Consider the following 26697-nt stretch of genomic DNA (forward strand, 5'->3'; position numbering starts at 1 on the left):
GAATAGGTAAAAAGTAGAAAACGGTGGATATGGTCAAAGGGAGTATCTGACTGGTTGCTATGGGCAACATCCCATCTTAAATAGAACTCCCAACTTAGTAAGTTTACACACAGATACATTTTTGCCCTTGGTGCGCATGAAAATGATAGGCATATTATTACTGACATATTAACATGTTGCATGTTATGCTGCAACATTTGAATTTTCCTAGACCTAATATTTATGTTTGATAGTAATCATTTTGATATATAGTAGTATCATTTTACATTTAACTACGATTGTGCCTCAATTTGAAGTAGCAGACATATTAGGAAAATAGATGAGGAGAGACAGGAAAGAGGTAGGGAAAGTGTGAAGATGAGAGAGAGGGGGGATGTGGTCGTCATGTGACCGGCGCTCGGGGTCCCGGAGGTCACCATGCTGACGCCGGAATCCCGAGCGATCAAAATGCCGACAGGGTCTATTCCCAATCGTGGGTGTCCACGACACACACAGAGTGTGACTTGAACCTGCAGAGAGCCCACAAGGGGCTTTGTTATTCTATTCAAGAGAAAGATGAGAGACATGAGACCAAACAATGCAGAAGAGCTGAAGGCCACTATTGAAGCATCCTGGTCTTCCATAACACCTCAGCAGTGCCACAGGCTGATAGAATCCATGCCATGCCGCATTGAGGCAGCAATTCATGCAAAAGGGGCCCAAACCAAGTACTGAGTACATATGTATGATTATACTTTTCAGAGGGTCGACACTTCTCTATTTAAAATCCTTTTTTTAATGATTTTATGTAATATTCTAATTTACTTAGATTTTGGATTTGGGGTTATCTTAAACTGTAAGCCACAATTAAAGGTTTGAATTATCTCACTTTACATGTAATGAGTCTATATAATATATTAGTTTCACATTTTAAGTTGAATTACTGAAATAAATGAACTTTTGCATTATGTTATAATTTTCACCTGTATATATGAAGATGTACATATGTACATATGGAGAACATGCCAACATTGTATTAAGGGACAAGATCAACATATGGGGGATGGGGGAGTAACCAATTACCCGCGTTAAAACATCAGGTGCCAAAAACGATGTTTTACAGATATATTTTTATTTTTTATAGGCTATCCAATTAGACAGACCCAAAAAAAAAAAAATCCTCACTTTCGCGGGCCGAAGCCCTGTTTTCACAAGAAAATGGGGCTGCTTTCGGGGGATTTGGTATCACCTGTCTGGGGCAGGTTAAACAAAATCCACAATAAGCTGCAGCTCATCTGGGTTAAACGGATAGCCCCCATTGAAGCAATTACCTGCGGTAAATGATCTGCAGGTAATTGGTTACCCCTTATGGAATGACACCCATTGTTGGATAGCAGTTCACAACAGTCCATGTCTTACCACATACTTAAATTTGTTTAAATAATGCCTGAATAAAGAAAGATTCATGAAGTAAGGCTATTTAATTATTGATACATAATTCACATTGAAATCCAATCGTCAATTCATACCACTTACTATCTTCAGTAATGCCCAATTATCAGAGATCATTTATGTGAATATAGAGTTGTATTGATGAAAGATACAATTAGTGAGAAGAACCTCAGCAGGTTTCGATAAAGGACGCTCATGGCCTCTTCCACAACAGCCTTAAGAGGAATATTTCTCTAACCCACATTGATGTATCTATTTTATATGTTTATTGTGCACACGATTCAATCAATGCCACTTAGTTATTTTATAGTATTTACTTGTTTATTAATATTTTCCTGCATCTGCACAGAAGACCAAGCAAAGACCAAGTCAAATTAGTTATACTAAGTATCACTGACATTAAGAGGTGTAAGCGTTATACCAATACTTGGACAAAAAGGCAGTAAAAATGCTGTCTGCCAGTAAATTTTAATAACGCGGTCAATAAAAATATTTTCAAGAGTTGGCAGACTGCTGTCCAAAGGCAGATGAACTTTTCTACTTAAGAGGAACTTGATATGCTATGCTATGACTCATGTGCGTTTAAGCCCACCCCAAAAAGACTGGGCTCCACAAGTCTGGACAATGGGGTGTAGAGTAGGATTTTAATCCGAGGCACCAACAGGCTCAAAGCTTTGACTATTCCCAGAATGCACAGCGCCGCCTCCTATATCACCCCACCTCCCAGCACAGGAGCTCAGTTTAGTTAATCAGCCTAATGCAGTAGCAGGAAAAGAGACGACAACGGTTCGTAGCCACATAGACCCCACTCTCACGACAGGAGAAGTGTCAGCGGCTATGAACCCAAAGAAGCTAAGTGCGTCAGGGTGGGCGCCTTGTGGAGCCCAGTGTACATCGCAGAAAGAGTTTTAACAAAAGGTAAGTTCTTACCATAAAACTTGTTTTCTGCTGCGGGGTACACTGGGCTACACAAGTCTGGACAATGGGGATGTCCTAAAGCAGTTCCTTATGGGAGGGGACGCACTGTAGCGGGCACAAGAACCCGGCGTCCAAAGGAAGCATCCTGGGAAGCGCAGTATCGAAGGCATAGAACCTAATGAACGTGATCCCGGAGGACCACGTAGCCGCCTTGCACAATTGTTCAAGGGACGCACCGCATTGAACCGCCCAAGAAGGACCAACAGACCGAGTAGAATGGGCCGTAATGTGAGCAGGAGCTGACAGACCAGCCTTCACATAAGCATGTGCAATCACCATTCTAATCCATCTGGTCAGGGTCTGCTTGTGAGCAGGCCAGCCACGTTTGTGAAATCCAAACAAAACAAAGAGAGAATCAGATTTTCGAATAGAAGCAGTTCTCTCCACATAGATACGGAGAGCCCGTACCACATCCAAAGACCGCTCTTTGGGAGACGAATCAGGAGAGACAAAGGCTGGAACCACAATCTCCTGATTAAAGGTGGAACGAAGAAACCACCTTAGGTAAATATCCAGGACGAGTCCTAAGAACCGCCCGGTCACGGTGAAAAATCAGATATGGGGAACTACAAGACAAGGCACCCAGATCAGACACTCTTCTAGCAGAGGCAATAGCCAGCAAGAACACCACCTTAAGGGAGAGCCACTTAAGGTCAGCTGAACCAAGAGGTTCAAATGGAGGCTCCTGCAACGCCTCCAAAACCACCGACAAGTTCCAAGGAGCCACAGGCGGGACATAGGGAGGTTGGATACGCAACACACCCTGAGTGACAGTATGAACATCACGTAAAGTCGCAATTTTTCTCTGAAACCACACCGACAAGGCAGAAATATGAACCTTGAGGGAGGCCAGACACAGGCCTAAATCTAGGCCCTGCTGCAGAAAAGCCAACAGTTTGGCTGTACTAAACTTGGAAGCGTCATAATCGTTAGATGCGCACCAAACAAAGTATGAATGCCAGACCCTATGGTAAATACGAGCAGAAGCCGGTTTCCGGACCTGCAACATAGTTTTAATGACCTCTTCAGAAAAACCCTTAGCCCTCAAGACGGAAGCTTCAAGAGCAACGCCGTCAAAGATAGCCGGGCTAGGTCCTGGTAGACACAAGGGAACTGAACGAGAAGGTCTGGGCATTGCAGAAGTAGAATTGGACGCTCTGACGTTAGGCCTTGCAGGTCTGAGAACCAGTGCCGTCTGGGCCACGCAGAAGCTATGAGAAGCAGATTTCCTTTTTCTTGCTTGAACTTCCGAATTACCCTGGGCAGGAGTGACACCGGAGGGAACACATACGGCAGCTGAAACCTCCACGGCACCGCCAGCACATCCACGAATGCTGCTTGAGGAAACCTTGTCCTTGCTCAGAAGACCAGAACCTTGTGATTGTGTCGAGAGACACCATCAGATCCACATGTGGAAGACCCCACCTTTCCACAAGGAGTTGAAACACTTCTGGATGGAGGCCCCACTCGCCGGCATGCACGTCCTGACGACTGAGAAAGTCCGCTTCCCAATTCAGGACTCCTGGAATGAATATTGACGCTAGATGGCATTCTGCCCAACATAGAATCCGTGAGGCTTCCTTCATTGCCAAACGGCTCTGAGTGCCGTCTTGATGATTTAGGTAAGCCACTGTGGTGGCGTTGTCCGACTGTACTTGAACAGGACGGTTCTGAATCAGATGCTGGGCTAGGTTCAACGCATTGAAGACCGCCCACAATTCCAGAATGTTGATCGAGAGGAGAGATTCCTCCTTGGTCCACCGACCCTGCAAGGAGTGCTGCTCCAGCACCGCACCTTAACCTCTTAGACTGGCATCTGTCATCAACAGGACCCAGTCAGATATCCAGAAGGGACGGCCCCTGCACAATTGTTGGTCCTGGAGCCACCAGAGCAGCGACAGACGGACCTCCGGAGTCAAAGAGATCATTTGAGACCTGATCCGGTGAGGCAGGCCGTCCCATTTGGCTAGAATCAGCTTCTGGAGGGGGCGAGAATGGAATTGAGCATACTCCACCATGTCGAATGCTGACACCATGAGGCCCAGCACCTGCATTGCCGAATGTATCGACACTTGCGGACGAGAAAGGAAGCAACGAATCCTGTCCTGAAGCTTCAGGACTTTCTCCTGAGACAAAAACAACCTCTCGTTGTGAGTGTCCAACAGCGCTCCCAGGTGCACCATGCTCTGAGCAGGGACCAGGGAGGATTTCTTCCAGTTGATGAGCCACCCGTGGGCTTGTAGAAACCGGACCGTCATATCCAGATGACGCAGGAGAAGATCTGGGGAATTTGCCAGGATTAACAAGTCGTCCAGATACGGCAGTATCCTGACCCCTTGACGGCAGAGTACCACCGTCATCACCGCCATAACTTTGGTGAAGACTCGCGGAGCCATTGTTAAACCAAAATGTAACGCCCGAAACTGGTAATGGAGGTTGCTAATAGCGAACCTCAGGTATTGTTGATGTGACACTGCTATAGGAATATGCAGGTAAGCATCCTGTATGTCCAGGGAGACCATGTAGTCCCCAGGTTCCAAGGCCAGAACTATAGAGCGAAGGGTTTCCATTCAGAACTTGGAAACCTTCACAAACCTGTTCAGTGCCTTGAGGTTGAGAATGGGCCGGGAGGACCCATTCGGTTTCGGGACTAGAAACAGCGGAGAATAGTACCCCCAGCCCCTCTGAGCAAGAGGCACCTGTACTACGACTCCTGTATCCAGGAGGGTCTGCACCACCGAATGCAGAGTGTTTGCCTTTGTCTGGTCCGACAGGACGTCTGTCTGGCAAAATCAATGAGGGGGTCGGTTTTTGAAGGCTATGGCGTAACCTCGAGTGACAACTTCCCGTACCCAGGCATCTGAAGTGGTCTTCAACCATTCCTGTGTATACCCTAGAAGCCGGCCCCCAACCCTGGGATCCCCCAGGGGGAGGCCCGCCCCGTCATGCTGCTGGCTGACGGGCAGCCCAGGCTCTTTTGGGCTTCGGCTTACCAGGTTTGGAAGTGCGGGCCTGCTTATGGTACGCCTGACCTTTTGCTTTACCTGAAGGACGAAAGGGGCGAAAGGACGTGCCTTTGGCCTTCGACACAGAAGGAGCTGTATTAGGCAGACAGGCAGTTTTGGCAGTAGCCAAGTCAGCCACTATCTTATTTAAGTCATCCCCAAACAGAATATCTCCCTTAAAAGGGAGTACCTCCAGGGTTTTTCTAGAGTCCAGATCCACAGACCAGGATTTCAGCCACAATATCCTGTGAGCCAGGACTGACGTAGTAGAGGCCTTGGCTGCTAGGATACCGGCATCAGAAGCCGCCTCTTTAATATAGCAAGAAGCTGTGACAATATATATGACAAGCATTGTCTAGCATGGTCAGAGGAGATTTCAGCTTCTAACTCCAAGGCCCATGCTTCAATAGCCTCTGCCGCCCATGTAGCTTCAATAGTGGGCCTTTGTGCAGCACCCGTGAGGGTGTAAATCACTTTTAGACAACCCTCGACACGTTTATCCATAGGCTCTTTTAGAGACGTGACGGTAGTGACAGGTAGAGCTGAGGAAACCACCATCCTAGCCACATGTGAGTCTACTGGAGGAGGCGTTTCCCAATTCTTAGACAGCTCTGGCGCGAGGGGATAGCGAGCCAGAATCTTCTTTTGAGGCACAAACTTCGTACCCGGGCTTTGCCAGGGTTCCTGAGGTATATCCACTAGGTGGTCAGAGTGAGGTAAAACTTGTTTAATCACCTTCTGACGCTTGATCCTATCTGGTTTCTTAGGAGGAACGGATGGCTCGGGATCATCCGTAATCTGCAGAATTAACTTGATAGCCTCCAAAAGATCAGGAACATCCACATGTGAACTACCCTCCCAATCAGTCGTATCTGAGTCAGAACCTGTGGGGTCAGTGTATGTGCTGTCTTCATCAGACGAGGTGTGTCAGTGACAGCAGTGGATTGTGAGGAGACGAGCGCTCGCTTAGAGGACCTCTTGGACTTAGGCGAGCGTTGGTCAGACTTTTTAGTAGTCAGGGACTGGTTCAACTTCTTTAATTGAGACGATAAATCGTCCACCCACGGCAGGTTAGCTGCAGGGACCACATACGGTTGTACTGGCATTGGGGGTCCCATAGGGGGTGTTAGTTTATGAACTAGCGTATGCAGAAGTGTGGAAAAAGCGGCCCACGGAGGGTCAGAATGTGCCTCCGCTGCCACAGTCCCACTGGGGGGCAAGGACCCCCCAGAACCAGAGCCCACAGCTGCTATATTCTCCTCATATGTGCCTGTAGCCTCAGCAACACCAGCAGTGTGTACCGCCCCAGAACCGTTACCCTCAGAAGCAGACATGATATAACTTGCAGTATGAGGTAACACAGTACAATTATTAGCAGCTCTATATCCCTAAACCCAAACCCCTGCGCAGTGTAGTCAGCACCAGCAGAGATAAAGTAGAGATATGGTGACTAAATCACAGAGAAAAATACGTAATACAGTATATATTTGTGAAAATCCTATATTAAATAACACCTGACACACCAAGCCCAGTCAGGTTATAGAATACAGGGATAGCAAGTTGAGTGCCCAAGCAGTCCCAGGAACAGTGAGCTGAGGAGTAATGGCGCCGCAGACACTGACTGGGAGTGAGGAAAAGACAGAGATGCAGCTCCAACACTTGCTGGAAATGGCGCCCTGGGGCTGGGGGAGGGGCTTCAGGTCTAAGCCTTATCCCCTTTGCTGGCAAAACCACCGGGTACTGTGGGCGATAGTAAAATCGGTTTTAAGAGAAAACCTGACCTGCGCCCATGCCCTGGTGATCTAGTGGGATCGCCTGTACTGCCACAGTGTCCGCCGCCAGCGTGCGGCCCGCCTGACCGCGCCAGATCGCGATAAAGACCGGGTCCCGCGAGCGGGACCCACTTACCTCCCGAATCGCGGCCACGCGATCCTAGAGAGCCCCATCCATGTGTGCCTAACGTGCAGTAAACCGGAGCCTTCGTTGTAGGTACCCGGCAACCAGGGCTCGGGAGTGTACAGCGCCGCTGGGGAGAGCTGGAGCTGCAGCAGAGAATGTCATTAGACAATTACCCCAGCTGCTGCCCTGAAGTCTTCACTTTATCTTCAGAGAAAAAGCCTTTTTAGGGCTGCATGGAGCAGCCCCTCTGTTAAGTGCCTGCTCACTGCAGCACCAACTGACAAACTGAGCACCTGTGCTGGGAGGCGGGGTGATATAGGAGGCGGCGCTGTACATTCTGGGAACAAAGCTTTGAGCCTGTTGGTGCCTCGGATCAAGATCTTACTCTACACCCCATTGTCCAGACTTGTTGAGCCCAGTGTAACCCGTAGCAGAAAATTGAGTTTTAAAGGGGCATCATTAACCCTAGTCAAGTCTCTGGCAGGGGGTTTAGCAGAAGAGCGTTAGCTTGCTGGGGGAATAAGGGACAACAGCAAAGCGTTTCAGCCAGAACAGAGAGCGTTAACTGGCGTAAAGGGAGAACACAATAAGCAAGGGGAAAACAAGGGGGAGAGCTGAGAGTAAACCAAAAGAAGTAGAGAAGGGCAGGAGGTAAAGATGGAGGAGAGAGCACATGGGACAAAGGAGGGCTGAGGGAAATAATGGTGTTTGCTTGGGGGAGACAAGCAGAGTATGGATGGAGAAATGTGCAGCTGCTGGCGATCCTAGTAGAGAGTATAGCGAGAGCAGACATGCAGACCAAATTCGCAGAACAATGAGAAATTGGACCAGCCAATAGTCTAAAGGTTAAGCCGCATATACACGGTGTGATATAACTACCGATATTGACTATATAGGTTCATGCCTCCGGCCAGATCGCATAGTCAATATCAACCGTAGCCTGCACCACACAGTGTATGCGGCTTTAGAGTGTATTTGTGTCAGGGTTGGGGAAAATTCCTTTTATTTTTTTTTACACTTTTGATTAAACCATTTTTTCTTTGCATTAATGTTTTAGTGAAAAAAATGGAACCATGTATTAGAAACCTCAATCAACCATGTTTTAATGCTTTGTAACATTAATAATGTTATTAGGCTTTGATTTGATTTATTTTACATATTTCAATAAAACCAATTTTTGACAGTTTATTATTCCCATTACATTTTAATACATGTGGATAGACTAACTATTTTAATACATACAAAGTACACTTAGATAGATGAAATTGAAAATAAGAAAAAGTTTATGTTATGCATTAGTCTTACTTATTATAATTAAATAAATCTGAATAGTAAAACAAAGTGAAAAATGCAAAAGCACTTTTCAGAGAAACACACACACAAAAAGGAGGAGTTAAGCATAAGCAGTGGGCATGTCATTGGCATTAAACATTTTGAATAAATAAACGTTATGGTAAGAACTTACCGTTGATAACGTGATTTCTCTTATGTCCACAGGTATCCACAGGATAACATTGGGATATTGTCGAGCGACAGCGAAAATGGCACCAACACGGTCACGAGCTTTCTGGCCTCCCAGGATGCATTGGGGCCTCCACTATATAGTCCCGCCCACTGACTCAGTCAGATCAGTTCTTTCCACAGCGATTATAGGCAGGAACATTAGGTAGAGACCTGTACAGGCGATAAAAACACACATGCACACCCTTCCATACAAGAAGGAAGAGGTTTTTAGTGTTTGTCTAGATCCTCAAATCAGATGCGTCCGGGTGGGATCCCTGTGGATACCTGTGGACATAAGAGAAATCACGTTATCAACGTTAAGTTCTTACCATAACGTTTATTTCTCTGGCTGGGTCCACAGGATTATCCACAGGATAACATTGGGATTCCCAAAGCCATTTTAGTGGTGGGGACGCTCCTGATTGCACAGGAGGACCTTTCGCCCGAAGTCTGCGTCATGAGAGGCAAAAGTATCCAAGGCATAATGTCTGATGAATGTGTTTATTGAAGACCATGTGGCTGCCTTACATATCTGTTCTGCTGATGCACCCTGTTGTGCTGCCCAAGAAGGACCTACCTTACGTGTAGAGTGTGCAGAGACATTAGCCGGAATAGGGAGATCTGCATGAGAATAAGCTTCAGATATTACCACTCGGAGCCATCTCGCCAGCGTCTGTTTACTAGCAGGCCAACCTCTCCTATGGAATCCGTAGAGGATGAAGAGGGAATCTGTTTTCCTGATGGCACTAGTACGATCTATATAGATTTTTAAAGACCGGACCACGTCCAGTGACGCTTCTCCCGCAGATAGTCCCGATACCTGAAAAGCTGGGACTACAATCTCTTCATTCAGGTAAAACTTTGACACCACCTTTGGAAGATAACTAGATCTCGTTCTGAGAACTGCTCTGTCTGGAAAAAAACTTAGGAAAGGAGACTTACATGATAATGCTCCTAAATCTGACACTCTTCTGGCTGACGCCACTGCCAGTAAAAAAAGAACTTTAATCGTTAACCACTTAAGATCCGCTCTCTCAAGTGGTTCAAACAAAGGACCCTGGAGAAATTTAAGAACTAAATTCAAATCCCAGGGAGCTGCAGGAGGAACAAATGGAGGTTGAATATGTACTACTCCTTGGAAAAACGTACGTACATCCTGTAGGTCAGCAATCTTCTGCTGAAACCATACAGTCAACGCTGAGACTTGCACCCTCAAGGAAGCAACCTTCAACCCCTTATCCAATCCTGCCTGCAGAAAATCCAAAATTCTAGCTACTTTAAAGGCTCTTGGATTGTAATTTTTTCCAGAACACCAATGAATATAGGCTTGCCATATTCTATGATATACACGGGCCGAAGAAGGCTTTCTTGCTCTAAGCATGGTTTGGATTACTTGCTTTGAAAATCCTTTAGCCTCTAAGATAGAGGTTTCAACAGCCACGCCGTCAAAGACAGGCGATCCAGATGACTGTGACAACAAGGACCCTGCATTAACAGATCTGGACGTTGAGGGAGCAGTATCGGTGCTTCCACGGACATTCTCCACAGATCTGTGTACCAATGCCTTCTTGGCCAAGCTGGAGCTATTAGAATGATTGTTACCCAGAGTAGTGAGAAAGATAAAACAGGCAAAAGGAGCAGAGATATTGGAGGGAACAGATATGCCAGCTGAAAACTCCATTCTACTGACAGTGCGTCTACCAGGACTGCTCCTGGGTCCCTTGTTCTTGATCCGTACCTCGGAACTTTGTTGTTTAGACGAGACGCCATAAGGTCCATCTCCGGTAGACCCCATCTGTTCACCAGTGTCTGAAACACTTCTGGGTGTAGTGCCCATTCGGTTTCCTGAATGGTGTGCCGACTGAGAAAATCCGCTTCCCAATTTAGTACACCCGGCACAAATACTGCTGACAATGCTGGGAGATGGAGTTCTGCCCACTTTAGAATGGGAGTTACTTCCTCCATCAGACTCTTGCTGTGAGTCCCTCCTTGATGATTTAGGTATGCTACTGCCGTCGCATTGTCTGAGCGGATCTGGACTGGTCTTCCTTGTAGATTGTCCTTTGCCTGAACTAGGGCCAAGTAAATGGCTCTTATTTCTAACAGATTTATCGGCAGGCGACTTTCCCTTGCGGTCCATTTTCCCTGGAACCATAGGCTTCCGAGTACCGGCCCCCAACCTTGCAGGCTGGCATCTGTCGTCAGGACTTGCCACTCTTTTATCCAAAAGGGTCTCCCCTTGTTTAAATGGTCTGTCTGTAGCCACCATGCTAGAGACCTTTTTATATTTACTGGAATCTTTATCATCTGCTTCTTTATTGTTTGATGATTTCCGTTCCATTTTGTCAAAATGAGATGCTGCAATGGTCTGGAGTGGAATTGCGCATATTCCACCATGTCGAACGTTGATACCATCAGACCCAACAGTCGCATTGCTGCATGGACTGACATTGTCTGGGCTTGCAACGCTTCCTGAGCCATGACCTGCACCTTGACTATTTTCTTCTCTGGTAAGAGAACTCTCTGTAGGTCTGAATCCAATATGGCTCCCAAATGAACCATCCGCTGTGGTGGATTCAGGGACGACTTCTCCCAATTTATGAGCCACCCGTGTCTCTGTAAACAAACTATCGTCTGTTGGAGATGGCTCAACAGTAAATCTTGCGACTGTGCTAAGATTAATAGGTCGTCTAGGTATGGGAATATCCTTATCCCTTGTTTGCGCAGACAAGCTGCCATAACCACCATGATCTTGGTAAACACCCTGGGTGCTGTAGCTAGCCCGAAGGGCAGAGCTTGGAACTGGAAGTGTTCCTTGAGGATGGCAAACCTGAGGTAACACTGATGTGATAGTGCTATAGGCACATGTAGGTAAGCATCCCGCACATCCAGAGATACCATATAGTCTCCCGGTTCCATAGCCAACATTATGGAGCGTAACGTCTCCATGTGGAACTTCGGGATCCATATGTAATTGTTCAACATCTTCAGATTTAGAATTGGTCGATATGACCCATTTGGTTTCTGGATTAGAAACAGATTGGAGTAATACCCCTGTCCCTTTTGTGATGGAGGTACTGGGACAATCACACCTGACTGCAGTAATTTTTGGACTGCTTCTTGCAGGGCATTGGTCTTCGACTCTATACGAGACGGGCTGGTGCAAAAAAATCTTTGAGGAGGCTGCCTCCTGAATGGGAACCCATACCCCTGAGATACTACCTTCTGCACCCAGGCATCTGTTGTTGACTGTTGCCATGTGTGTGCAAATTGCAGGAGTCGGCCCCCAACCCTGGAATCCTCCAGGCGGAGGCCCGTCTCTTCAGGCTGAGGGCTTTTGTTCAGGTTTGGAAGCTGGCTTTTTGCTAGCCCACTGCTTCCTACCCCTGGATTTAAACTGGGGTTGTTTAGGCTCCTCTTTACCTTTCGCTTTGCTTTGCCAGCGAAATGATCGAAATTTTAAACCCTTGGACTTAGGGTTGTAGGTAGCCGGAAATCTGACCTTCTTCGATTCAGCCTCTGACTCTAGGATATCCGATAAAGGTTTTCCAAATAATATATTACCCACAAAAGGCAATGCTTCCAATTCCTTCTTGGACTCCCCATCTGCCTTCCAGGTCCGTAGCCAGACTGCTCTGCGAGCGACTACTGCCAGGGCTGAAGCTTTAGAAGCAACAGTGCCTACATCAATGGCTGCTTCTTCTAAATACTGGGCAGATTGTCTTAAACGGCAAAAACGATCCTCTTGCTCCCTAGTAGGAGAGGGGATGTCATTCTCTAGTTCCTCTATCCATTCGCCCATTGCATTTGCTACCCAGGCCGAAGCCATAGCAGGTCTTACCACTGCACCCACAAGAGAAAAAATATTTTTCAATAGGCTCTCTACCCTCCTGTCTGTGACATCATTCAAAGAGGTAGATGACAGTGGCAAAGCAGATTTGTGCACGAGTCGCAGAACATGTGCATCTACTTTTGGAGGAACTTCTCTCTTCGAACAATCTCCAGCAGGAAATGGATAATAAGAATCCCATCTCCTAGGAATCTTATACTTTTTACCGGGCGCTGCCCAAGACTCATCCATCATTTCCGTCAACTCCTCTGACGCTGGAAATTCAGCTTTCACTGACTTTGTTCGTTTGAATACAGGTGCTTTTGCTTTTAACGCTGTCTTGGCTGTTTCTTCCAGAGAAAGCACAGCCTTTACTGCATTAATGAGTTCAGCTACATAATCTGAACTAAAGCTCTGCGACTGATCATCATACGGAGTTGAATCTATTGTTTCCGCATCATCATCCGATGTATCCTCTTGTGTAGTCTGCCATACAGACGTATCTGTCTTAGTCTTACCTACCCCTTGGTTGCTTGTAGAGGCTACTGGAACCAAACCATAGGAAGGGAGCTGCATGTATGGGTTCATAGTGTAACCTAACCCTTGAGGTGGTGCTACTGGAGCTAACCTGTCCGCTATTGAAGACAGAGTCTTTGCGAACATATTCCATGGTGGCTCTACTGGAGGTTGAACTAACTCCTGTTTTTTACTTCGCTGAAAAGCGAAACAGTTTGCACACAAACCCTCATAAGTGACCAATTACCCCTGACTTACAAGATAAGCATGTTAGGGCTGTAGGAGTTCTTGACAAATTCTCCTCATCACTTTTGCCGCTCACAGACATTTTTTCTGATATTGACTACACAATTTTGTGACTGAACCACACCCTATAATCAGTATATAGAGGTGAAATCAATCTGACCACAGTGCACCTGATTTGAGGGTCAGAACAGGACTGACATTACACAGAAAAGTCAGCACACTTACTAGCAGTCAGTCACATGTTAAAGCATTAGACATTGTCATATGAGAATACAACCTCCATATAACATACATAAGTAGGAAAATTGTACTTCTGTTTAACTGGTTCTTTTTCAACATAACATGCAGAAAACACAGTAATATACAGGTCTCATATGCAATAGGTACTAAAAATTAACAGTACACACTAAGAAGTAGAAGGAATTTTTAGTACTGTATACCCTGCCTCCAGGGAGCGGGATACAGGGAGACTCACCAGACTTCCATATCCAAGCAAAGACGCTCGAAAGACGCTGAGTGGATTCAGACGCTACTGGTGTACACTGCCGCTCTTGGTAACTGATAACGGACACGGACGCTCACCAACGGACACGGACGCTGAGCGACTCCAAATGCATGCAGACACTAAAGGCCTGCGACTCGGTCTGGACGGGTTTATATCCAGTGTACACAACCGCAGCGTCTAAGCTGCGACCGAGTACCCTCGTGGTAGCGTCTGAGCCGGAAGTGAGGTCATTCAGTTCATGAAACGAGAGACCCGCGGGAACTGGCCATGAACTCGGAGGAGGGACGGCCAGGAGAGCGTCTGAAACCCCCTGTTGACTTAAACTCCCAGGATCGCGGCCTCACCTAGTCCTGGCGCCTATGATCCCTGGAGCGTAGCGCTGTCACACTCGAGATGTTCGGCGCATCAACACGCTGTTTGTAGTCTCCACCAAATCAGCGTAGCTGTGTCCTGACCCCTCTAGTAAGAGGAAGTCCATATACTCACTGTCTCCCCATGCTCCGGCCACAGCCTGGTAACGTCTGCTGGACTTGCTAGAACATCCGACACAGACGCCCGTCGAGACAGCACTGTACCGCGAAGGTAAGCGTTGTTGCGACCCGGTGGGGAGTTGTTGGAGCGACTCTTTCTAATACACGTTTAAGACGCTGTTAAGAAAAGTCGCTCAAACCAAAACAGTAAGTCTATAAAAATAAAGTAATGAAAACTTGAGGCTGCTTTCACAGCAGCCCTGTGACCATGCGGCTTCCTGCTGCACCAAGCAAAAAACTGATCTGACTGAGTCAGTGGGCGGGACTATATAGCGGAGGCCCCAATGCATCCTGGGAGGCCAGAAAGCTTGTGACCGTGTTGGTGCCATTTTCGCTGTCGCTCGACAATATCCCAATGTTATCCTGTGGATAATCCTGTGGACCCAGCCAGAGAAAAACACTTTTTTTTTAGTATAACAGGCTTTTTTTTTTTTAATAAGTCACAGCGCCCTGCCTGTACTAATAGCATAATAAAAAAAATTTTGAGTGTTTATAAAAATAAAAAAAAATACCATTTGTTTAAACCAACCAACCCCGATTTGATTGAATTTTTATGTAGATTGTATGTTATATATTGTGGTGAGAGGGTTCGTGACTCACCACAGTTGCCCACATTCTGGTTGGATCAGCTCCCTCCAAGGGAGAAGAAAACAAGACCTACACATTCTGCACCTGTAGTGAAGATTTATAACTGCGGCCTTTATTTATTGCACAGCTGCAACTGGAAAAACAGAAGTCTTAGTTTTCCAGCTCACCAAGAGACAGCAGGAAGTCAGAAGCAGGAGGGAAGTTTAAAAGTCCCATTCACCCAATGCACATGGCGCTGATGCCTGTTAGAGGCCAGTGAGTAGGGAACAGTTTGTAGTGCCAGGGACTGTGGACATTGGCCATGCCAGGATAGGAAGGCATATGTGACTGCAAGCCACTGCAGTGGACTAATTAATGAACACAAGGAGTTCTAGGACTTTTTATGTTTGCTTATTTTCAGTTATGTACCTGTGTGGCCAGGCCTAAGCCTGTGTATGCTGTTCTACAGTGTCTGATGTTAGTAAAGACACTGGGTTCAATTCAATTCAGTGCGGATTGAATAGTGCCGGGAATTAACCCCTGTTGCTGTGCAGTCTGAAAGGAGCCGGTTGAAATAATCCGGGTCAAGCAACCCAGTATTTCAACTCGGGAAGCAAGCAGGGTTGAACGCTAGTTCAACCCGGCTCGTTGTGCTGTGTGAACGGGAAAGCCACGTCGATGCGACCCGTTTCCTCTTCACACTATAGGGACAGGCGGCGCTTGGAGATCATGTGCCTGCATCACTGCTGGGTTGGGGACAGCGGCAAATAGGGGCTCAGGCGGGTTGCACCAAGGAAGCACCCGTGCACGGCTCCCGAGTGCGATCCGCCTTACGTGGTCTGAAAGGGGTAGTAATCACTTAGCATTGTTCTAGTTTTGTGGAGACACATGCAGTTATTATGTTGGGTAAACTGTCTAATATTGTCTGTGACATTGCAACAGCTATGACCAACCTAATGAAAACAAATATTATATATAATACAAATGTTATAAAAAACAAAAAAAAACACATTGTCGCTTTTACCAAAAACAGTGTGAGGAAGCTACAGTGCTCACGATTTGGCTGCGATCCAACAGCTCATCATTTGACCAGTTTTATTGTTACTTATTATTGTATGTGTTATTTTGTGTTCATTGAGAAATCACTGGTTTTAAGTGAATTTTTAACTGATAAACAGTAACAAAAATTACTAGAAGCAAGTTTCAAATGTATTGAGTGAAACCAAACACAAATTTTATTTCTGTATTAATGTCAGTACATCAAGTGCATTAATTGTTGTTTGTTATTTATGTTAATCTTAAGGCCTTGCTAAACCCAAATTATATGCAGCTGATGTTTATCTAATGATTACTTGAAACTCATTGATTATATTTGCATCAGGAGTTTAGGTGGATTTCCACCTTAATTTTCTTTGAATGAAAACAAATGTCTGATGCACTGTATTGTACATTTAACATCTAATCTATGTTTCCTGTGATATTAAAGTCTTCTGTAAATTAACAAAGCACAGTTCCACTTATCTTTTAGAATAGGGAAAATAAAATGTTAAAAAAAAAAATTTGTTCACTAGATTTAAAAAAAAAAATCTTCAACAAAAAAACAGCATGTATCTTGTTATGTCATTTTGTAAAAGCAACTTTATTATATATACATTCTAATAATAATCATAATAAATAGAATACTTCAAAAAGGCACAACCTTACTTCTCTACAATGCAACAACTAAACCAAGAACTCAATGTTTTATCACTGTGACAATCCAGCAGAAAATGGGCAGCATGTGTAAATGTTATTGTTGCTTCTTCCTGCCTTCTGAATTATTTAATAAGAAACTATCTGCCACTGTGGCTTTAACAACGGTAAAGTACTGACTTGATTAGATGCAGTAGAGGATTTTACAGCTGTGCATTACATATCTAATCATAAGAACAAGTCTTAAATAGATGGTCATAAATAGTGAACGGCTGCCAAGATCATCTCCATGAACCAAGTCAACTTTGCTCCATGGTATAAAAAAAAAAAATATGTAATAAACATGTCACTCCTATAGTCGAAATTATACAGTCTAATGATTTCTAAATGGGTTCAGTGTGCTGTGCAAAGAAAAACAGGTGTACTTAGTATTTTAAGGAAAATACAAGAATATATATATATATATATATATATATATATATATATATATATATATATATAGAGAGAGAGAGAGAGAGAGAGAGAGAGAGAGAGAGAGATAGAGAGAGAGAGATAGAGATAGAGAGAGATTATATATATATAATATACATATATACATACACACATATACACACGCGTATGTATGTATGTATGTATGTATGTATGTATGTATGTATGTATGTATGTATGTATGATTAAAAATAAAAAAATAAAATGCATTGCTTTACCAATAACCAACCATGGAAAAGGAAAAGCAATGAAAGGAAAAGCAATGCTCTATGCACTGATCGCAGAAAACTTACAAACCATACAAAACAATGAATTTATATTGCTGGCTACATACAGGCAGATGCGGCTTAAGATTCGCTTCCACATCAGCAGACTGAAGAACTGCTTCGATTTGGCCCAAAGGCGCTTTGACAGAGCGGACAGATCACTGGCAGTGCAGATACCTATTGTTGGCCTTTGTGTTCACTCACCTGATGATCAGATTTTAAAACATGCAAGAAAACTTTCTATAGACCAAATTATTATTGTGCAAAGTCCCAATTTCAAGGCTTGCACAGCACTGTCAGGGCATTATGCCAATATCAATGACTAACCACAGACTAGTTGAACATCCAACTAATTCCTAGTCTCCTGCAATGGGGAGCTCACTCTTTGCATTTACCTCCACCCAGCAGGCACTGTAAGCTGTATCCGGATTATAGGTCGTCAATAGGTCAACACTATATGTCGACATACATTAGAATAACAGGTACAAAATGTCAACATTGTCAAAAGGTCGACAGGTACAAATGGTCAACATAAGTTTTTATTTTATTAGGGGGTTTTTGCAACGTTTTCATCCTTCACTATCCACGTGGACTATGGTTGGGAATGGTAAGCCCTGCTACTACTGTGCTTGGCACAGGTAACACCCTGCCCAAAGCGTGGCAAGCAAACGCAGTACACTAATTGGGGTTACATGTGGTTTAACGTTGAAAATGACATAAAAAAAACAACTGATGTCAACCTTTTCAAATTTCTGTCTTTTACATGTAGACCTACTGACCCTGTCGGCCATATGGGGTCAACCTATTGACTGTCGACCCAATGATCCACACCCCTGTAAGCGCAGAGAACCTGGCACATGACAAGCATACAATACTTACAGAGCACATAAGCGCTAATATGCCAGAAAATTTGGCGGGCAACAGAAATTATTATGATCTGCGTCCGCACACAGAACTCATACTTATGGTAGCCCAACATCACTCATTAAACTGCGCACCCCCATGGAGATGTGAAGAAAGATGAGCAATGTTGCTGTTATGAGTGTTTCCATGTAGTTACTGTGCACTTTGCTAACACCACAATTAATTAAATTACTCAGTAACAGTCTACTTCATGCAGACAAACAAAGGTTGGTTTCTAAGAGCTAAAGCATGCCTGCGCTGGAAGTCTCATGTGAGTCCCTAGGCCTAGGTCTGCAAAACTGGACTATAAGAGAAAAGCTCCACTTCAGTAGTTCTGCAATATACAGTACTTTATTTCCTACTGAGCATCAACAAATCTAAATGAAGCAAAATACATTTAAAGAGCTGTACTGCTAGACACTTGGTATAAAAAAAAATGCGTAGACTGTCCAGGTCATTAACATTATTTTTGGACAGACAATATTAAAGTATACTCATCAAACCTTAAAAACACCTCATCGCAACACCTGCATATATAAGCTTTTAAGTAGCTCTTACAGTGGCTAATGCATTCTTTTTTCCCAGGGCCTTATTCATGTGCTTAATGTACAGCATTTCTGTTATGTTTCCCAGCTGACAATAAGGCACCAAGAGCCAGCCCAACTTACAGAAGAGTACTCCAGTGATTGTGGGGAGAATTTATCAAAGCTTGGAGAGCTATAAAGACATTTTACAGATGTGTAAGAGTAAAAAAAAAAAAAAAAAAAAAGACAGTTGAGAGCAGGTTGGTTGGTACTTTATCTCTCTCCCCAAGCTTTGATAAATCTCACACAGGGATTGGTCCATCCCTAAAAAGGTGGGTACACACTAGGCAATGTGCTCTATGAGCGACGTTGCCTAGTGTTTCCCCTCCCGGACTGGTCGGCAGCAGTGTGTACACAATGAGCGATAGGACGACCAGATCGCTCAGTGACGTCACGCTGCGGCCGGGCATGCAGCTTTTGGACGACAGTGCAAACTGAGCTGTATGCACGGCCGACAGCGAGGATCGTTAAAGATCGGCAACATACACACTTGCCAAGAAAGTAAACAACGTCACCCCGGCTACCTAATAATGCCAACAGGCTTTAAAAAAAAATAAAAAAAATAATGAAGTGGTAAAAACTTACGAATACAACCATTTGCAGCTTGGGGGTGACTACAGATGTATTAACTGGCTAACAGGATTTACTCATTTACATCTCAACAGAAATGTTGATTTTATTCAAAGACTTCTTTGGCCCAAGGAACACTAATTTCTAGGCCAAATAGCTGGAAAATGTTCCATGGGTATGGACAACTTTACTGAATAAATTCCAGATAGGGAATATCTTTACTAGCATTTCCTTCTCTCCTACCATAAACAAACAGCAAAACTGCTGGGCTGAAACTTTCAAATGTGTGCTAAGGTTTAGTTATCCTTATCTCAAACTTGTGCTAATAGAACATAAAGGAATGCTAATGTTTAAGCAACCTTTGATAATTCTGAAGCCTTTGTCCTTTGAGTTAAAATGAAAAAGTATCTTAGTAGTTTCCAGCCGAACTCATTTACGCATGTAACACCATTGTAAAATGTTTATTTAGTGAACCGTAACAAAATATGTTTAAACCAATTCTAAATTGTTATTACATTTTAACCTCGACATGTCATTATACAGATATTATAGCTGCATTTGCACCACACAGAACCTCTCAGCGCTCCAGGTCCCATGAGACTCAGCTAGTGCCGGGCATGCGATGCGACTTACACACCAGGAGACTGTGCTCATCCATTCGATATGAGACACTTCTATATTTGTGTGTGACGGAGTCTGAATTTGTATGCGAAGTGCTACTATGTAGCTGCCGCAGATTTTATGAGGACACAACTGTATATTCAGGACTCCCCTTCCCCTCTATGTGCTTTGCGCATAGCTTAGTGGTGAGCCTTCGGTAACGCTCGGCATTAAAGCCACAGCAGGAATCACTGTAGTGCAGTGCCAGAAAGTTTAAGATGGTGCCTGCTTGTTTCAAATCTTGAACATGTAATGCATTTTGAGTGTCCCAGAAGGCAAGAACCACTCTGAAGCCTGAAAGTGCTGTCCCAGGATCCGTCAACCAAGCTTCTGAAGCCAAAATCACTTTTGGCTCATGTAAGTACTTTTGGGGCGGAAGATTTAAAGATTAACACTCCTAGCTCATACATAGGGCGAGATTCAAATGATGTATCACGCCCAATTTCCTTCTAAAACGATCTCCGTTATTGAGCATATTGCGCCCATAGTAATCCGGTTTAGCTGTGTAAAGGGTTGGGTGCCTCGCTACTCCGGGGGTAGCGAGCTGAAATAATGATACAACGTCCCTGAGGGCAGAAACAGAATGGGTGTGGAAAAGGGTGAAAAGAACTGAATCCCGCACATAGTGTCACTGAGGCAGAGAGGGGGCTAAACGGGGGTACACCTGGGAGATCTCTCCCGGAGATGCATGCTGAGCGATCTATCACAGACCGCTCAGCACACATTCTCCCACCCCACTCAGCACGATGTGTGCTGAGCAAGGAGCGGGGCCGCGCATCGCTGTCGCCGGCACTCCTACACATGGAGCCAATGTATTCTTAATTTCTAAGCAATCTAGTCAGATTGTTTAGAAATTAAGTGAACATCGCTCCATGTGTACCCCCTTTAAGCGCCCCACACTTTGACAGCATGAAGATCGGACACAAACACACACACTGTGCCAATGAAAGCTATGTCAAAATATAAGAAAACATCCAGAATGATTCACATTCACAATGTAATATAATTTTACTGAATTACTGTGACATACAAATAAGTTCTAACCCTCTAATTCAGTTGTAGGTAACACAGGTAATGCCTTGCTTTATTCAGTAGGTAGTCAATATGCAATTCAGATTTGAGTGCCATTTTTGATTAAAGTCTTTTTAAATAATTTCCCAGTTCTTAAAATTTATGGACTGACTCCTCAATTCTACATGAGTTATTCCACACTTTGGGGCCCTTTAACGAGACATAACCCCTTCAGTACTCGTTAAAGGGGATTTGTCCTGCTTTCAGTATTTAACAAACAGCAGTAAGCTTAGCTGGGTGGTCTTCTGTATGCTGAATGTCGGGATCCCGGCGCACAGTATACCGGCGCCGGAATCCCGACACCCGACATACCGACAGCTATTCTCCCTCGTGGGGGTCCACGACCCCCCTGGAGGGGGAATAAAATACTGTGGCGCGCATAGCGCGCCACCGTGCCCGCAGCGTGGCGAGCGCAGCGAGCCCGCAAGGGGCTCCTTTGCGCTCACCACGCTGTTGGTACTCCGGCGGTCGGGCTCCCGGTGCCGGTATGCTGGTCGCCGGGAGCCCGAGCGCCGGCATACTGTACTACACCCGTTTAGCCTACTGCTATTTGTCACTGTACCACTTACGCCATCTATAGATGGCGATACCAATATTCAGTGAAGCTTGCCACAATAGCCACCTCTGGCACCAATAAGCTGCCAGCAATATCGTGGAGGAGGTTGTTGAGGAAAGGGGACACTGCTCGAGCTGGGGTAAGTAATAGTGTCCCTGCGATACTAAATATGCCACTGGTAATAACCATTCTTGTTAAATGGCGCCCTTTAATGGGTATTAAAGGCAGTAGAGAGAAAAAGTAGAAAGAGCTAGTGAATCGAAATAAAGTACCAACCAATCAAGCTCCTGACAGACATTTTTAAAACACAGCCTGTAAAATGACTAATCGGTTTCTACCTATCTTTCTCCAAGCTTTGATAAAAATCACCTTTTATTTCATGGTTTCACCTTGGCAACAACACAAAGTACATCTAGATTTCCTTTATTAAGATTCTCAGCTTTTTTATTTTGGTATGAATTGTCCTGCAGCCGCTATAAGATGACTGGAGCATGAAAGATTAACTATGGCTCTTATGGCCAAAGCACGACCAGGAACTCCCAACATTTTATTGTTTTGTCAAAAACAAAAGGAAAATACCAAAGACGCCGAGAACTTTATGTATGGCTGTACTTAATTATTCTCAAGAGAAAGCTAGATTAGCAAGTGTCCTGTTCTATCCACTGCCATGTTGGGAGCGACTCTGACAGGAGATAATAGACTATTTACATACTGAACAAACCTGAGATACTTACTCAATAGGACGGGTGTAGAAAATATATTAAGACACTCCCAAAAAAAACTACATTACAGCACTAATAACATAAATTGTGTTCTCATCACACAAGTATATTAATTCAACTTTTATTTAAAAATGCAGCATACGTTCATCTTGCATGCCACCTGAAGGACAACTTATGCATTTGGTCTTTAAGATGTCATAAGCTTTTTACAAAGAATTTCAAATAATGTTTAGGTTTTGAAATATTGTATTTACAATTTTACTGCATAAAAGGAAAGTAAAGATATCTACACCACTAAAAAGTATGACAGTGCTAGTGAACATAAAATACCCTTCCATGCACTGGCATTCCTTTAGGTTATCTAGTTTTGACAGTCTTTGGGAATGAAGTAGAGTGAGTTGTGTGTGCTATGTAAATGTTTTTATGGCTCTATCTATTTAACCTGACAGCTGTAATTTCCTTGCAAAATTATATATTGGGCATAATTCTTTAAAGCAACATAATTTAAAAAAAAGAAAGTGCCATTATGGACAATCGCTGTACAAAACCTCTAACATGATTTATTCCTAAACTTTCTCTCGTCTTTTTAACACCATCATAAGTAAATAAAGCTTAGATAAAAAATAATACGCAGTTGTAGCTTTGCATGCAAATTTAAAAAAACCTAATCAACAACTTGGAAGTTTGGGGGGGGGGGGGGGTTTTATATTTATATATATATATATATATATATATATATATATATATATATATATATATATTAAAATGTATCTGTCAGATCTTACACAGCTAGAAAAACACATCTAAAAAACTTACTCAGATAGGTGGAATTCACTATATTTTTAATAACAAATAGAATAAATCAGATAACTAAAAGATATTGCCTCATTCATTAAGAAAACAATATGTAAATCAGTGTTGATATTTCAAGTATATATATATATATATATATATATATATATAAAAATTTAAATAAAGCACAAATGAAACCCTCCAACAAAAGTACAACGTCACTGCCATAGAGACAGGTCCACAAACAGAGCCTTAAGGAAGATATGATTGCAGAGCCTGGTCTGCATCAGTAGTACACAGGCAGCAGATACGCCTGTCACTGACTATGGCATGGAGTGTGCAGCAATATGCAAGGACGCAGGCTGGGGAGCTCTGCCTGCCCCCCTGTTACACACACACACACACGCTGAGTGAGCAGTACAACTATTACACCGTGCATGCATCTGCCCCCCCCCCCACCCACCCAATGTGCCAGTCACCCCCATGTTACCCAGCAGCTAATGCCAGGAGGCAGCTACCCCGCGTCACACAGTGACCTTTCCATCCCACACCATCATCTGTCACTCAGCTGCCCCTGCGCTCTCCCAGCCAGGCCCCCTGTGCCCACCCAACCGCACCTCCTGCTGATCACCTGCTGTCACCCTGTGCACGGCCCGTCCGCCTCCTTACCCCTTTTGACGGCTTCATCATACGTGAGGAACCCAATCCGGGACTCCTTGGCCCCCATGATGATCCCGATAAGAAGAATGATACGAGCGTCTCCCTCAGTCCATGGCCGGGTGGCTGCCTGTCCCGCCTTCCTCCCTCTTATTGCTGTGCGCTGTCGGTGTGCACGGCTCCAGGGCTCATCACCTGCTTCGCTCTCACTCAGCAACACTAACCCCGGCGGCCCCGCCCTCCCCTGCTACAGCGCCGTCTCTGCTGCTGCTTCTGCTGCTTCTGCTGCTTCCTCTAACGGAAACCCCGCCCCCTCACCGAAACAGTCACATGACAGCCGCTCCACACTGCATCACCGCCGGGCGGACTCCGCCTAGTGCCGCCTAGCGGCTGTAGCCCTGCTGCCTCGCGGCTTTCCTGTCCTCGGTATTAGCTTTCCGCCGAGGCACCCGACCTGTACGTGATGTCACTATCAGGGCGATACGCTGCTGCTCTCCTGCCCCGCACCACCGCACTGATCGCAAATACTGACGTAGCATAAGCAGGTGCTCATGTGACCGCTGGAGTCCTAACACGAGCGGCCATATTTGATCCGGGCACAGCCACTCCACTGTGTTGACAAAATGTAGTGTTTGAAGTGAAAGTGTTTATTCCTGTGTCCTCTCTGTATTACACTCTCAGTATAATATGGCCGGTACACTGTGCTGCCAATAGTATAGGAATTTACACGTTGGTTGCTCTACTTTCTCTGTGTTACCTCTGTATATATACTTTCTATTATTTACAAAAATGAAATTCATATTCTGTGAAGTGGTACTATCACTTTGATGGGTCACATGTAAAAATATATTTGACAAAAGTTATTCAAACTTTTTTTTGTTAGCATATGTGGCTGCAGTGAACTTAATGCTGTGATAATGATATATTGATGATGACTTCATGGAGAGTTTGGAAAAGGGTGTGTAGGTACTGTATTGTTCACAAGATTGCAAAACAGTTTCCATGGACTCTTTGCTCCTGATTACAGGGCTTCCCACAAAATACTGTATTGGCAGTACTTGGAGCACTGCAGTCCTCCTGATGTTATGTTCACAGAATTTGATCAATTTTTTTTTATTTATTTGTTTTTTTTCTTCATTTCAAAAACAGCTTTTCAATTAAAAACATTTTTTTAGCAAAATTATGATAAAAAAAAATGAAAGGTAGGAACTGCATGAAATATGCAAAAATGTGGCATTTTATTATGCAGTTGAGCAACATTACAAAAACAGGGACATTTCCAGAAACAAATATTTACAAGGAGGCACAATTTAAAACTTAGGAATGTCTCTGGAAATTAGGAACAGTTCTGAAGTGTGTGTACTAGTTTGGTGCTTGTTAACTATACCCTTGCTACAGAATGCGGGGTGGCCTCCACTATCCTGTCATTCCAAGGAGGATCCAGTTACAGTACTACAAGCTAGTGCAGAGAACTGATCAATGAGAATTGGAAAAACTGAAGGTGACTAGACTATGATTGCACAAAGGTCATTCAATTCCCACTGTAAACAAAGTTTAGCAACAAGCCATTATTTATCATACAACATGCATTTACTTCATATGTGATGAGTGTCATTCATGGTGCAGAGGGCAGCAGCACTGTAATGGTGCCCATACATTTATGAGATAAGAGAAAAAATCGGTGCTATCCTTCGATTTCGACCACATTTGTGAGAGAAATCGAAGGATTGTATGCACATTTTAGGTACCTTGAGACGCGATGCGCGGGCACGCCGGTCGAATATCGCATCTCAAGATATTATGTGCTGCACATAATATTTCTTGCATCGCAGTGAGATCGCATGTGGTTTTAAACCCACGTGAGATATATCGCACTGCGATGTGTGATGGGCACCCGGCGGTGACGTGCCCATCACATGATTACCATGCGATCTATCGCATGATCGCATGGTACCCACTTTGGCAGTTCAGGTGCGATTTGATCGCACCTGAACTGCTGGTGCGATGCCCCGCGATGTCGCGTCGCGGGGCATCGCACAAGTGTATGGCCAGCATAAGATGTGTCTCACATCAGCCACGCCACTCACTCTTCCCTGAGCCCTAGCTTTGGGGTAGGGGGAACTGGAATAGGTGTTCTCACACTGCTTTGTGCTGGCTTAGGCTGCATTGCAGCAAGGCACAGTCAGTTCTGATCAAAGGGCTGGCTCTGTCCGTTGCCTATCACAGTATGATACCTGATCTTGTATAGCAGGGCTGGCCAAACCGGTCCTCGAGATCTACCAACAGTTCATGTTTTCCAGGCCTCCTGGAGACCTGTAGAATTGTCAGTTAGGAATGAATGCAGCACATCTTAATTAGTAATGACTACACCTGTGCACCAGCAAGGTGATCTGGAAAATGTGTACTGTTAGTAGATCTTGAGGACTGGTTTGGCCAGCCCTTGTCAGGTCTCTGGTTTTGTCTGTCCCCGGCGGGGGCGCTAGTGGGTCAGTGTTGGTGCGATGTATAAAGCGGGGAGGCAATATAAAAGTCCTGCGCATAAGCGCTGATATTTATTAATGCAAAGCAGATGGTATAGTACTGAGTACAATGGAAACCGGTAATGTAGGAAACTATGACAGGTAACTGAATCCAAATAACATAAAAGTCTCTTGCAGCAGAACGTAAATAACTTGATAATGAATGCAGGTGAAATAACAGAACTCCAGTAATATTTGGAAATACAC

At 44.5% G+C, this 26697-nt stretch overlaps 1 protein-coding gene across 2 annotated transcripts in view; it reads right to left on the minus strand.

Moving 5' to 3' along the window:
* The window catches only part of USP32 (ubiquitin specific peptidase 32), a 433758-nt gene extending 409275 nt beyond the window's left edge, over positions 1 to 24483 (minus strand). For both annotated transcript variants that reach the window (XM_063954012.1, XM_063954011.1), the window contains exon 1: positions 23984 to 24483. In XM_063954012.1, coding sequence (XP_063810082.1) covers positions 23984 to 24041 — 58 coding nt within the window. In that variant the 5' untranslated portion in view covers positions 24042 to 24483. The remainder of the gene's footprint in view (positions 1 to 23983) is intronic.
* Positions 24484 to 26697: the final 2214 nt, after the last annotated feature.

The sequence above is a fragment of the Pseudophryne corroboree genome, chromosome 2 (assembly GCF_028390025.1).
Source record: "Pseudophryne corroboree isolate aPseCor3 chromosome 2, aPseCor3.hap2, whole genome shotgun sequence".
Classification (NCBI taxonomy): Eukaryota; Metazoa; Chordata; class Amphibia; order Anura; family Myobatrachidae; genus Pseudophryne; species Pseudophryne corroboree.